The sequence below is a fragment of the Muntiacus reevesi genome, chromosome 8 (genome assembly GCF_963930625.1).
Source record: "Muntiacus reevesi chromosome 8, mMunRee1.1, whole genome shotgun sequence".
In the NCBI taxonomy this organism is placed as follows: Eukaryota; Metazoa; Chordata; class Mammalia; order Artiodactyla; family Cervidae; genus Muntiacus; species Muntiacus reevesi.
The window spans coordinates 58639020-58652703 of NC_089256.1; the positions used below are offsets into that span (position 1 = coordinate 58639020).

Consider the following 13684-nt stretch of genomic DNA (forward strand, 5'->3'; position numbering starts at 1 on the left):
GCTTCGAGTACACATTTAAGAGAAGGTCAAGGACATAATCTTTGGAAGCCACCAAATTCAGAATACAGGAAAAGGAAGCAGCTAGGGAGGACCCTGACTGAGTACCCAGAATGTGTCATGAAGGTTCCAAGCATATACTTCTAGCATAATTTAATCCTCCCTACAGCCCTGGCAGGCTGTTGCATACGCCTGGTTGTATAAGAGAGGCCAGAAGAAATCAAAGAGTGAATTGTCTTAGCCCAGACAGCACAGGTCTGTCAGATTAAGGCACGGGTTGGGCTGACAGAAAAATCAACGGCACAATTGTAAGACAGAGAGGAGAGAGACTGGGGTAACTCAGATGAAATGAACCAGCGCCCTCTGCCTCAGTAAAAGACAGCAGACTCTACCCAGTTTGCAAAGCCACAAATCAGGAGTTATCTTTCACCTCTCTTTTTCTTACATCAAATCCATTGGTAGGTCCTAGGAGTTTTACCTGAAGTTATGTCCCTATTTTTAAACTACATCTTCTGCTCACAACCTTAGACTAAGGTACACATCTCTCCCCTAGAAAACTCCAGTCACTTCCTAGCCCATGGCTACTCTTTCCCAGATACAACCCATTTTCCCTATAGCAACTAACAATGTAACATGAATGCTTTTGGCTTTTGGGGGCATTAATTAAACATTGTTCGTTGTCAGGACTTCATTGTTGGGAAGGTCCTGTCCATTTCAAGATGTTTAGCATCCCTAGTCTCTGTCCGGTACCATCCCAAGAGTCTCCAGTTACTTCCAAACGTCCCCAGATAGGGGGCGTGAGAGGGAATAATACTGCTTCACCCTACCTTTCCTCATCCCAGGTCTAGAACCATGGTGCCTGGTTGATCTCTTAAGGTAAATCAGATTATGCCACTGCCCTGCTTAAAACCTTTAGTGGTTTCCCATCGCACTGATTTTTCTCAATACAATCCTAATTCCTTCTGGGGGACTTCAAGGCTGTTCACGACCTGCCTTCACCTACATCTTCAATCTCATCTTCTAAAGCTGTCCTCTTTCCCCTCTTAGCTGCTCCAGTCCAGCTTCCTTTCTCACCCTTAGCTACATCAACATATTTTCTGCCTCTAGGCCTCCGTGCCTGCTATTCCCCTGGGAAGCCTCTCTCTTGTCTCCTTTAGAGTAGCTCTTCTCTTTTTCTGCAGGGTTAGGCGCTAACACTTATGAAGGTGTGAGGCTGCCAGTGGGTATCCTGGCTAAGACTGAAGGCAAGCACTGATGACAGAAAGAGAGAAGGAAGGAGGCAGGGAGGAGAGGATGAAAGGTGAGGGGGAGAGGGAAAGAGAGAAGGGAAATGAATCCTGGATTCTATGGTGCCCTAGGTAAGACTCACCCATTTCAATTCCCAGTACATGAGGGAATGACATTTCTCTTTTTACTTAAGTTGCTTTGGATTGGGTATCCACCACCTGCCAAGGAAAACACTCTGATACTCCATGTTCCCTCACAGCCACACCCGAGTATAGCAAGGGGAGAAAGCGAACGAGTCTCTTTTAGTACTGAGTAAAAGGTGAAATTTCCAGAATTCCCTTGCAAACTCCCTCAAAGAAGGACTAGTCTGTTCAGCAGAGTCACCCAAACCATTTCCAGTTCTTCACTAAATATTGCCTCTGCCCCTGCCCCATTATATCCTTTCTCTCTTTCTTCTTCCATCTCTTCCTATCTTTTGCCCTAAGGACACTCAAAGCTCTTCTCTCCTGGAAAAGAAATCGTCCTTCTACCCTCTAATCTATCCTGAAGCAGGAGAACAGATGGGTTCCAGGCTAGACATTTTTGCAACCAGCCTCCTTTTTATACTTCCAGATAGAAATAACAAGTTCAGTTCAGTTCAGTCACTCAGTCGTGTCCAACTCCTTGTGGCCTCATAGACTGCAGCATGCAGGCCTCCCTGTCCATCACCAACTCCCAGCATTTACTCAAACTCATGTCCATTGAGTCGGTGATGCCATCCAACTAACTCATCCTCTGTTGTCCCCTTTTCCTCCCGCCTTCAATCTTTCCCAGCATCAGGGTCTTTTCAAATGAGTCAGTTCTTTGCATCAGGAGGCCAAACTATTGGAGTTTCACCTTCAACATCAGTCCTTTCAGTGAATATTCAGGACTGATTTCCTTTAGGATGGACTGGTTGGATCTCCTTGCAGTCCAAGGGACTCTCAAGCATCTTCTCCAACACCACAGTTCAAAAGCATCAATTCTGGGCTTCCGTAGTGGTCCAGTGGTTAAGAATTCGCCTTGCAATGCAAGGCACACAGGTTCGATCTCTGGTCTGGGAAGATCCCACATGAGGAGGAGCAACTAAGCCCGTGTGCCAGCCAGGGCAATGAGAAGCCTGCACACCGCAGTGAAGAGGCCCTGCGCCCGCCACAACTAGAGGAAGTCCTTGTGCAGCAACGAAGACCCACCACGGCCAACAAATAAACAGATCTTTAAAAAAAAAGCATCAATTCTTCAGCGCTCAGCTTTCTTTATAGTTCAACTCTCACATCCGTACATGACTACTGGAAAAATCACAGCTTTAACTAGACAGACCTTTGTTGGCAAAGTAATGTCTCTGCTTTTTAATATACTATCTAGGTTGGTCATAACTTTTCTTCCAAGGGTAAATGCCTTTTAATTTCATGGCTGCAGTCACCATCTGCAGTGACTTTGGAACCCCCAAAAATAAAGTCTGACACTGTTTCCACTGTTTCCTCATCTATTTGCTGTGAAGTGATGGTACTAGATGCCATGATCTTAGTTTTCTGAATGTTGAGTCAGCTTTTTCACTCTCCTCTTTCACTTTCATCAAGAGTCTCTAGTTCTTCTTCGCTTTATGCCATAAGGGTGGTGACATCTGCATATCTGGGATTACTGACATTTCTCCCAGCAATCTTGATTCCAGCTTATGCTTCATTCAGTCCAGTGTTTCTCATGATGTACTCTGCATATAAGTTCAGCGTTTCTCAAGATGTACTCTGCATATAAGTTAAATAAGCAGGGTGACAATATACAGCCTTGACGTACCCCTTTTCCTATTTGGAGCCAGTCTGTTGTTCCATGTCCAGTTCTAACGGTTGCTTCCTGACCTGCACACAGATTTCTCAAGAGGCAGGTCAGGTGGTCTGGTATTCCCATCTCTTTCAGAATTTTCCACAGTTTGTGGTGATTCACACAGTCAAAGACTTTGGCATAGTCAATAAAGCAGAAATAGATGTTTTTCTGGAGCTCTCTTGCTTTTTCAATGATCCAGCGGATGTTGGCAATTTGATCTCTGGTTCCTCTGCCTTTCCTAAAACCAGCTTGAACATCTGGAAGCTCACAGTTCACGTATTGTTGAAGCCTGGCTTGGAGAATTTTGAGCATTACTTTACTAGCGTGTGAGATGAGTGCCATTGTGCAGTAGTTTGAGCATTTTTTGGCATTGCCTTTCTTTGGGATTGGAATGAAAACTGACCTTTTCCAGTCCTGTGGCCACTGCTGAGTTTTCCAAATTTGCTGGCATATTGAGTGCAGCACTTTCACAGCATCATCTTTTAGAATTTGAAATAGCTCAACTGGAATTCCATCACCTCTACTAGCTTTATTCATAGTGATGTTTTCTAAGGCCCACTTGACTTTGCATTCCAGGATGTCCAGAAATAATAAGAGGAACAGGGTAAGTAGCCGGATTTTGTCTCCTGTGGGCACTTTAAGATAATAGCCCAGCAATGGCAGGGGCAGAGAGGGACTAAGCCCTGCTTGGGTAAAAGATCAGGAGCTCACATATTTCCCATCCTTGGAATCAGAAAGACCTCAACCGAACATGCACAGAAAGGCTCCTCGGCGGTCAAAAAGGGAGAGGGTGCCAGACTGTACGCTTTGCTAACTTCCCAGGGACCCTCGTACTAAATTCCATTTTGGCTAAAGGATGCACGTGCACATAGGGGAGGACCCTGAGACAAATCAGCTGTAGGGTCAGAACAAGACAAAGACCAGGAAGACTGCCCCCTTGTAAATGATTTAAACTTCCCAAGGTGTGACTCTCTCTGAGCTCACCTGTGAGTCTCTCTGCATGTGTTCTGCTTTTCTAGTACATGTCTTACTTTCCTTTCTAACTGCTGTCTCCTTAGCATTTTTTTTTTCTCTAGGCAGCAAGAACTGGGGCCCAGAGTCTTAGCCCCAGTCCCTCCTGGTCTAGTGCTTAGGACTTTGTGCTCTCACTGCTGAACCCAAGTTTCCATCCCTGGTCAGGGAATGAAGGTCTCGCTGCAAGATGCTGCTCTCCACTGTTTCTGTGCAAAATCAATCCTTTAAGATTACATCCTCTCTCTCCCACCCTTCACCATCAAACTGCTTGAAAGATGTTACACACTCCTCACCATTTTCTCATCATCTTCTACCAGGCATCTTCAACGCTGCCACCAGGCTTTCATACTCAACCTTCTTGAAACTGTATCTGCCAGTGGTCACTATCACCTCCAAGACAGTCAGCTAACCCATGGCCTTTTCTTGGTCCTCATGTTTATTGCTCTTTCTGTAGCATTTAGCTCAGCTGATCATGCCTGCCTCATCTTCCCTGGCTTCTGAGGCACCTAATGGTTTTCCTACCTTCCTGGCCATTCTGTCTAGTTACTGGAATGTTGGCAAAACCTCTAGGCAAGAGTGATAAGGTGAGTGTCAATGCTTGATTCAGTCTTCTTGGATCGAGTGAAACCACTCAATTGGTTATTAATCCTAATCTTTTAAAATTTAATAAGAAACGGCCCATCACTTAGGTTGCTCAGAACAACCTAATGCTAGTGGATAAACATTGAAATTGTCTAGGCACCACTCTATAATGGGAACTATTTATTTCTTTATTATGCTCTCTGAGCACTTGGATAGTATCTACGAATGTCCACTGGATTTACCACTGGAGGTATCCCTCTTCTATTCATACTATAAACCAGAGCTTAAACTTGAGGTCTTAAAATGGATTGGCTATAATCTATTTTAGTATATAGTACTATATGTATACTTCTCTGGTGGCTCAGAGGATAAAGTGTCTCCCTGCAATGTGGGAGACCTGGGTTCGATCCCTGGGTCGGGAAGATCCCCTGGAGAAGGAAATGGCAACCCATTCCAGTATTCTTGTCTGGAGAATCCCACGGACAGAGGAGCCTAGTAGGCTACAGTCCACGGGGTCACAGAGTTGGACACGACTGAGCAACTTCACTTTGTTTCTTTCTTACTATATACACATATAGTACAACCAACAGGTATAATTAAAGTGAGGCTCCTGTGCTAATTACTAACCTTTCCTTACCTGGGAATTGGGGAAAACCAATGGTTGGTTTGTCTGTACAAAGTTTAAGCACTTGGTTCTAATTTAGCAATATTTTCTGACCATTATGAAATGAAAAAATTATTTTCTTATAAGGAAATTATTAGATCATGTAGGTTGTGAGCAGATCCTGGTCTCACTTTTTCCTATGTATATAGGAGGTTTTGTTCTATTTTATTCCTATTTTCACTTTGATTTTGATTAGGGACACGTAGGGTTGCTGGAAAGACCACACACACGAGACTGGATGAAGTAGGCAACAATCATGACAACATCTCAGCTTAGAACCTTCTTTATTAGAGCATTTTTAATGACAAGTAGATATAAACTTGGCAAGAGCACCTTTCAAAGTCACAGTTCCAATTACTTTTGTGAGGTCAAGAAAGAGAAGGTAGAGAACACAGTGGTGGAGGCTTACATCAAAGCAATGACCATCAAGCTGCTGACTTTATGTTCTATCAAACATCACTAGCACCTCCTCTGCTCCTGTCCTTGGAAGGATGAGAAGTTGGGACTCAAGAGCTGACATTCATCTAGGCCACAGGCAGCACTTGCTTCCAGAGCAGACAAAGCCCCTACCCATACCCATACTTGGACAAAACGATAGCTGTATTCTCTGTGCCAACCGTCTCCTCTCCGACCATCTTCTAGATCTTGAAGTATCTGATTCTGCCTGGGCAAAGGCGGACTGGACTACCAGGAATGCCAGGCTGGCCCCCTGTGGGTGTCTTCCCCACGCGGAACGCTTCTCCCGAGGCTGACTCCACTGAGGCTACACCGGAGAAAGTGTGGCGCAGATCGTAGTGTGCCCGATGCAGAGGCAGGGGCACGGCCACCACGCTCGTTCCCGCCACCACGGAGGCCACGGGCGGCCCAGCTGCGGAAGGCGCAGGGGCGGCTGCGTCCGGCACGGCGCTCGGGGCCCCAGCTTCGGCGCCGTCGGGCTGGGGCTGCGGAATCACAGGCTGGGGAGAGGACCGTTTCTTTAGTTAGCTGCCTTTCTCCTCCTTCCCGGGGAAATCCCCACCCAATTCTCTCCCAGTAATAATTTTTATGTGTAAGGAATCTGGCCAAGAAGAGCTACCTAGGTACAAAAGATACTCATCAGGGTTCCAGCGGAGGGGTAACCGGCTTGCGCCGTTCCCTTGCTCACCAGCTGTTTTGGGGTTGGTAGACTTACACTCACGTTTCAGGAGCAAAAGAACCCCACCTTATGGCTAACTTTCACCAGCAGCGTCACCCTCTTTTTCATCTACCCCCGCAGTTACAGGGAGCTAGCAGGCAGATCTACCCGCCTAGTCTCTGCAACTCAGAAAACCACTCCCACACACCCCCCTCACTCCCCGAGGCGGCAGTTAGAAACATGGCCTTGCCAACTGCACCTGGGGGTGGTTCTGCCCTGTAAGTACCAGTTCCTGGAAGGGGAGGGCACGAGTGAAACCCTTCATTTACTGATGATTTCACATTCCTGGCACTATCTATGTTGTGGGGCTCAGAAGAGCAGGCAGCTAATGCCCTAATTACTACTGCATGGCAGAAATCCAAAGGGGTCATTGGATTCTGAAAAACAGGGCCAGTACATCTATGGGGCTCTTACCTGGGTTTGCAACACCGTGCAAGTCACTGCGACGTCTTCCCCACCAACAGTTTTCTGAAAGACTGACCCCTTACAGAAGCCATATTGCTGCCCACAGAAAGAGAGGAGTTATTTGAACAGGTTCAAAAATTGGACTTCTCACCCAGTTTCACTTATACTAAACACATCCAGGGTAAGACGCTTAACTTCTTAATTCCTGTCTTTTTGTTTTTTTTTTTTAAAACTTTTTTCCTAAAGTTTATGCTTTCTGCTTATATTTTATATAGAATATAGAAAATACAGAAATATTTTGGGAGTGAGAGAGCTCATCCATGATCACAGAAATTGTGGTGACCCAGAAGAACTTCTGTTAACCTCTATGTATTTCTTTATTTTTAAATACTATTAGATATCTTTTAAAAGTTGACATGATTGTGACTATACCATTTTGGAGACTGTGTTTTTCACATGCTAGAATAGTAGCATTCTCTTATATCATTCATTATTCTTTGAAAACATAATTTCTGTGTCTATAATTTTCTATTTACTAACATGTTGTATTTTATTCAACGATTCCCTCCTGTTGGACATTCAGATGTTTGGGGTCATTTTGAATCTGTCATAAATCATCTTTATAGATATATTTTGTCAAACAGGCTGATATCTTTAGGCTAAATTCCTAGAAGTAGACATTACTGGCTTAAAGACTTAGGTTGCATACCTGAGATATATCTAGAAAATCTACACTTTATACTTCCAGCAGCCTGACATGACTCATATTAGTTAGGAAATAGCCTCTCTAACTCCAGGGGCCTCCAGCAGATGAGAAGATCTGTTGATAGCTCTTAAGCAGGGGAGATGACACCCCAAGGGATGACCTGGCATGACCCAGCCTCACAGGGCATGGGTATTTTGCATTATCTCTTTCCACAGCCCCAAGATATAAACTTGCTCTAAGAAGGTTCTGTCCCATGACCAGCTTTGCCGATTCAGTGCCTGGCCCGCTCACCTTTTCTGCCAGCAGGTTGCATTTGGTTGGATCTACGACGTCTTTAGCAATACAGTCAGTAGCAGCCACTGCAAACTCCACAGAGACAGAAGCTGGAAGAGGCTGATGAAGATATATGAACATTTTCATGGAGCAACATGACAGCGTGAGAAAGGCAGGGAAGGAGAGCCCAGAGGGAAGTAGTGAGGGCCATGGTACTACATAGTCCGGGGAGCACCACTCATGTAGACCGTGCTGTGTGGCCAGGAACATGCCCCTGGTGGCTTACACAGGGCTCCCATGATGGCATTGGGTTTTAAGGGCTTGCATACAGAAGCTGGGGTTTGGGTGTTCCCTGAAGTAGGTGCAGGTATCCACTGCCCATCCTTCCAGAGCAGAGGCAAGTTTTCCGGTAGAAAGCAGGAACCCAGAGGGCTGACCTGACACTGATCTGGGTAGGAACCCTGCCTCCCGCCAATTTCCGTATTGGGGTTGCACTTTGAGACCCAAGCTTCAGGTTATTCCAAGATGGGATGGGAAAGTAATTAATTCCTCTCCCACATATTTTAAATAGCAGGATCAAATGAAAATGATAACTGGAAGTGCAGAAGGTATTTATGCTTTTCTATCTCATTGTTCTTGGAGCATAAGGACACTCGAAATAATAAAATATCTCTTATTTGTTATAGTCTGAGGTGGAGGTTCTAGAATCACATATTATGGTTAATAGAATTACTACCTACAGTGTATTTCCAAGTATGCTATGGCTGGCATCCAGAATACCAGTTTTTTGTTTTTTTTTTAATATTAGAATTATATTGTGTTCAAATGTGCTAACCTAACCACAGGACAATTAGTTGTTTTTGTTCAGTGATTCCATGACATTTTAAGATTCTGCCATTATATGCAAGTATGCTTTGTAAGTATCAATTATAAGAGTTGATACTTACAAGAGCAGATGTTCAGTGGTGATGGGTGATGGTGATGTGGAGACCTGTGAATTTACAGTGTGTGCTTCTGGACAAAATGGGAACTCCCACCCTGGTGTTAACTAAAACCGAGGAAAACAGCCTGAACAGACATGCAGACTTTGACTATTTTATGTTGAAGTGGCTTACGTGGGGGGGTGCAGTCAGGGTCCTCTGGGTCCAGGACAGGACCCTTTCTTTCCCTTTTCTCCCCCCACCCTCCTTGACTTCCTGTGGCTGCACCTGCTCCCTCCCTCACACTTGCTTCACCACGTCCACCCTCCAGAGTGCCACCAACCTGCCCAATCTGTCAGGAGGGTCTCAGTCTTACCACAAATTGAGCCCGAGAAATTTCCACCAGCTGAAAGTAGGAGCCGTTACTCTGGGCATTGAAGGTAGCCAGCGCGACCTCTACTGCGTGCACCACCCGGCTGTCGTTGAGCGGGGCCAGCAGGGGGCAGTCTGGGCACAACTTGCGCACGTCCTCGGCGGAATCTGCGCACAGAAGTAACCCGGTTCGGGCCTGGAATTCTCAGTGGCATTAGTCCCCGCTCTGCTTATTTGAGAGTGCTAAGACAGGCTCCGAACAGTTACAGGCTGATTCTCTGCTTCTTACTTAAACCCTCGGGTGGCCCCTGGCGTGCTGGCATTTTCGCAGGAGCTCCTCTCACCAAGGGGCGATTTCCAACCTCCAAGCAGAACAGTTCCTTAAAAAAACAGTTTTAAAATCCCCAAACTCAAGGACATTTGGCTTCCCCTTTTCATCACCAATAAAGTGACTAGATCTGCTTCTGCTGAAAACAATTCAGGTCCCTTCCTCACTCTCTACCGGGTAAGCGTAATAAGAACAGTCAACTCTACCTGGACTGGAATCACATTTTGTAAACAGCACGGAGAACTGGCCATCTTGTTTCAGCACGTGGATATCGCAGTCTCCTTCCACCGCCTGGAGAAACAAACCCACAGTGAGGGCCCCAGGGGGCTGACCTTCACTTCTCAAGGTGGAAGATAGGGGTAGGGGGGAAGAGGGGGTGGTCTCTCAGGCGTGGACGTCAAAGGCGAGCCTCACAAAATCTCCTTCACTTGGTGATATTGAAACAGGACACTGGTTTTGCAGAGGTTGCGGGGGAGGCGTGGGGGGCGGGGTACAACAAAAAGGGGAATTGTAAAAAAAAATCGGCGCTAGGGAGGGCGCCATCGACTGGCAGTTTTAGTTGGGGCACCACCCCACCCCACCCCGCAGTTGCCCTGAGAGGACTACTCACGTGCTCCCTCTGCTGCCTCACGCTGCAGTTCGCCAGGGGCGTGGGGTCCAGCACGTGGCAGGTGGTTTCCAGGGTGTCTATTTCAATGTCATATACCTCTCCTGTGGGCCGCTGTGGAGACAGAGGATGAAGAGGTGAGCCTGAGCGTGCTGAGCGGGTCCACGGGTGAGCCCCCACTGGGTGTCAACACACCCATTGTTGGAAGGGTAAGAAAGAAGCGGGCATGGGCTTGGACAGGTTGATGGAACCACAGTCATCACTCTCAGATGTATTTGGAAGGCAAAAATGAGTGTCGGCACTTACCCTTCAAGCCCTACTTTGAAAAAGTCAGTTTGGGATTTTTCTCCCTCAAGCAGCAAAGTAAGGTGGTGTGGGATAATAATTTACTGTCTCTCCTTTATCTTCTCCATCCCTCCCTCTACTTCTTCCTTCCTTCCTTCTCAACACCTACTTTCTTCCTTCCCTGTTTTCTTTTCCTTCCTAAAGGAAAAGTTGTCTTCTGTGACTTTTTGTTTCCTAGATGCCTGGATGCAAAGTTGCTGTTCCCTACTGTCCCCTGCTGGTAGTAAGGGGGAAGCGTGATCCTTCCTCTGCGGGAGGAAGCAGTGTGTCTGTCCTTCATTTGCACAGAGGACAGGAGTTGTGGGCAAGGCAGTGACAGGGGAGCTTGGATGATTCCTTGGAGTTTTCCCTGCCAGTTCACTTGTTTCTGCATCCTTTCTTCAAAGACCTGAAAATCCAGAAGGTACGCATATGCCTATTTTTTTCTTTCAGCCCAACTCTGCTTGCCTCTCATTTCTGTTCTGCCTGATTCACTAGTACCTGAAGCCTCAGAATCTCCTTTCCTGTTTTATGATGTGCAGATGTGCCCAAATTAACTTCCCGAAAACCCGCAGAGCTAGTGATAGGAGCCAGCATTCCAGCTGTTCTCAAGCCCTGCTGTAAGTGAAAATTGCAACATTGTTCTTTCTTTCCCTCAAATATGCAGGTTGTGTGTTATTTCCCCTGAACTGATCATTGCTTCCTCTGAACCACCACTGTACTTCACTATTGCTTAACTCCTAAACTCCATCCGGGACAACCCTGATTTCAAATATTTTGTCCTATTGTAAGATCAGAGGTCTGTGAGTCAGTTCAGATGTCCTGAAGTTTGCCATATTTTCCTTCCTAGATTGTGAATCTTCTGTGGCACTAATTATGTCTTTCTCATCTTTGTGTTGGGTTGAATCATTATCTGACTTCTTGCCAATATCTGACTGCTTTTAATATACAAGGCTGGCTATTTCATTAATTCAACTTAGCATGTCCCGTAGCACTTGACACTGGTTCTTGTCCTGGAAGACTTGTAATTAGAATTGGCTGAAAGAATTATCCTTCACCAGCTATAAAATCTAATTTCAAAATAGGCAGTAGACAGATGCCTTTTCCCCACCTCTCCAAATCACTCAGCTGACCTCCAAGGCACATTTCCCAGTTTGATCGTTGTCACCAGCTTCAGACTGCATTGCTTTCTCCTCCAGAGAGAGGTGAGGAGGTGTGAGGAGGTGAATCCTTTCAAGTCAAGATTTCTCACTGGGATGTGAGTACCTTTCTTGGGAAAGCAGCTTGTGTAGAGGAAGGAATACAGTGCTAAAATAGAATCCTAGCCTGATGCTTACTGTCTTCTGACCTTGGGTGAAAAAAAAAATGCCCTAAATATGTCAGAGTCTTCGTTATCTCTTATGTAAGACAAGGACAGTACCCCCACAGAACTGAGGATGCAGCGGGGAAGGAGTTACAGAGATGAACTATATGAAAGGGACTGGCACATAATAGGCACTTTAAAAATGTGTGCTTCATTCACACTCAGTCTTTATGCAGAGAAACAGAAACAAAGAAAAAGAAATGCTTTCCGGCCAGTGGTAGTTTGGCAGCCAGAATCCTTTCTCTGGTGCTAGTTTTTCTAGAAGGTCACACTTTGTACTTGTGACCTTCAAAATACCATTTGAAGCCTTGTCCTCTCCTCACACCTCCTGCTCCCATCCAGCACCCTCCTGGAGACCCTGACCACAGTACAGAATGTCTCCTCTCTTCCTTCAGCCTGCCCTCTCCCTCCCTCCTTGGAGGAATCAGGGCATTTTCGATATGCAGTTTCCTTTGTTCTGGGAAGCAGGCTCTCAGAGACACCCAGCTGAGCCTCCCACACCAGCCTGTCCCGCCTGGCAGGGCTGGTTCACTTACCCTTGGCCACACCTTCACACTGTCAATCTGGTTCAAGGTGTGCTTGTAGCCCCGAGGAAGGTGCTTATTGATGTAGTCCACGGCCGCAAAGGCTGCTTGCTCTGTGTCTGGGTCATCACAGGCCGGTTCCTTATAACCTGCAATCGGGTCAAGCGGGATCGAGTGGCAGACCCAGAGCTGAGTCAGGCAAAGCAGCAGAATGAAGGATTTCATGGTGGTTTCAGAGAGGCCCTGGTGTGTCAGCAGGCAGGCAGCTGGAGGCTTCCGGACCAACCCAGGTGCTCTGACTGGTGGAGTGTCCAAAGGCTTTATTTATATGTTGGAGCCTGCGGAAGGATTGCATAAGGCTATGGGATGATTTCTGCTCTGGTTCCAAAAAAAAGCCCCCTGCAAACATCAGTCCTGGAAAAGCAAACAGGTTATGACATCGCCGGCCCCCAAGAAATCTGCCAAAGTCAATGCTGCTTGGGGGTCGATGTGGGCAGGTTGGGGGGTGGGCTGGGGAGATGCTCCAGAGTTGGCCTGGAACATGGTAACAGCAGCAAATAGAGGAGGCAGCTGAGAGGACGAGGTGAGCACCAAGGTGACGAGGGGCTGGCACGGTTGGCCCTGGAGCGCTGTGATCTGGCAGCAGAGAGAATGCCCTCCACTGGGAGCTGAGGGCAACATGGGGTCCATGTTGGGGAAAGTAGGGATGCTCAGCAATTTACTAAAATCTTCACATGTCAGGGACAATTACCTTCTTCTGGAGGGAGAACGAGGCCCACAGATGTAGCCAAGGTACCAAAGATTTGGAGTGAAGAGGGAAAGTTACAGGATCTTGGATAAGATCTAAGCCAAGATCTTGGATAAGATCCTTAGAGAAAAGAAGAAAGGAAGGGAGAGATTTCTGCCTGGAGTGGGGAATGGGGAGAGAGCTTCCTCCCTTCCTGTAGCAGGGCCGGGAGGGCTATGGCCTGCAGAGCTTCCCCACTGCCATGTCCCCTTCTCTCCAGACCGGACTGCCAACACACTGCCCAGATGCACCCTGACCTGGGTTCCCTGGGTCCCCTGGGTTCCCTGGGTTCTACTGGATTGGCACCAGTGACCAAGTGTCACCGGTGACCCCGTGCTCCCGTGGCCTGTGCCCTCAGCCGGTAGACGAGTGCAGCAGAGAGGAGCCCTGGTCCAAGAGCCACTCGCTTGGCAGAGCTCTGGCTCTGAATCCTGCCCTGCAGGCTGACACTCCGTGAGGACACTGACAGATGCCTCCGTAGGCCTCTTGGAGCATTAGCAGGACTAGACTGAGTCTTGGCGGCCAGAGCACGCGGTCACAGTATTGGCTCAGACACTGCCTCTCAGTTGTGGCCCCTG

The 13684-nt window shown here is 47.0% G+C and overlaps 1 protein-coding gene across 1 annotated transcript; it reads right to left on the reverse strand.

Moving 5' to 3' along the window:
* Positions 1-5762: 5762 nt before the first annotated feature.
* On the reverse strand, positions 5763-12544 carry AHSG (alpha 2-HS glycoprotein). Its single transcript, XM_065943423.1, has 7 exons — positions 12332-12544; positions 10112-10222; positions 9708-9792; positions 9178-9341; positions 7900-8001; positions 6912-6998; positions 5763-6279 (listed from the first exon to the last, which is right to left on the reverse strand). The coding sequence occupies exons 1-7, from the start codon at positions 12542-12544 to the stop codon at positions 5962-5964; spliced, it is 1080 nt and encodes a 359-aa protein (XP_065799495.1). The 3' UTR covers positions 5763-5961.
* Between the last annotated feature and the right edge of the window lie 1140 nt (positions 12545-13684).

Coding starts and splice junctions, on each gene's coding strand:
- AHSG (XM_065943423.1), bottom strand. CDS start 12,544: ATGAAATCCTTCATTCTGCTGCTTTGCCTGACTCAGCTCTGGGTCTGC. Junction 9,342..9,707: donor AAAATGTGATTCCAGTCCAG/GTAGAGTTGACT, acceptor TTCTGTGCGCAG/ATTCCGCCGAGGACGTGCGC. Junction 6,999..7,899: donor GCAACCTGCTGGCAGAAAAG/GTGAGCGGGCCA, acceptor TTCTGTGGGCAG/CAATATGGCTTCTGTAAGGG.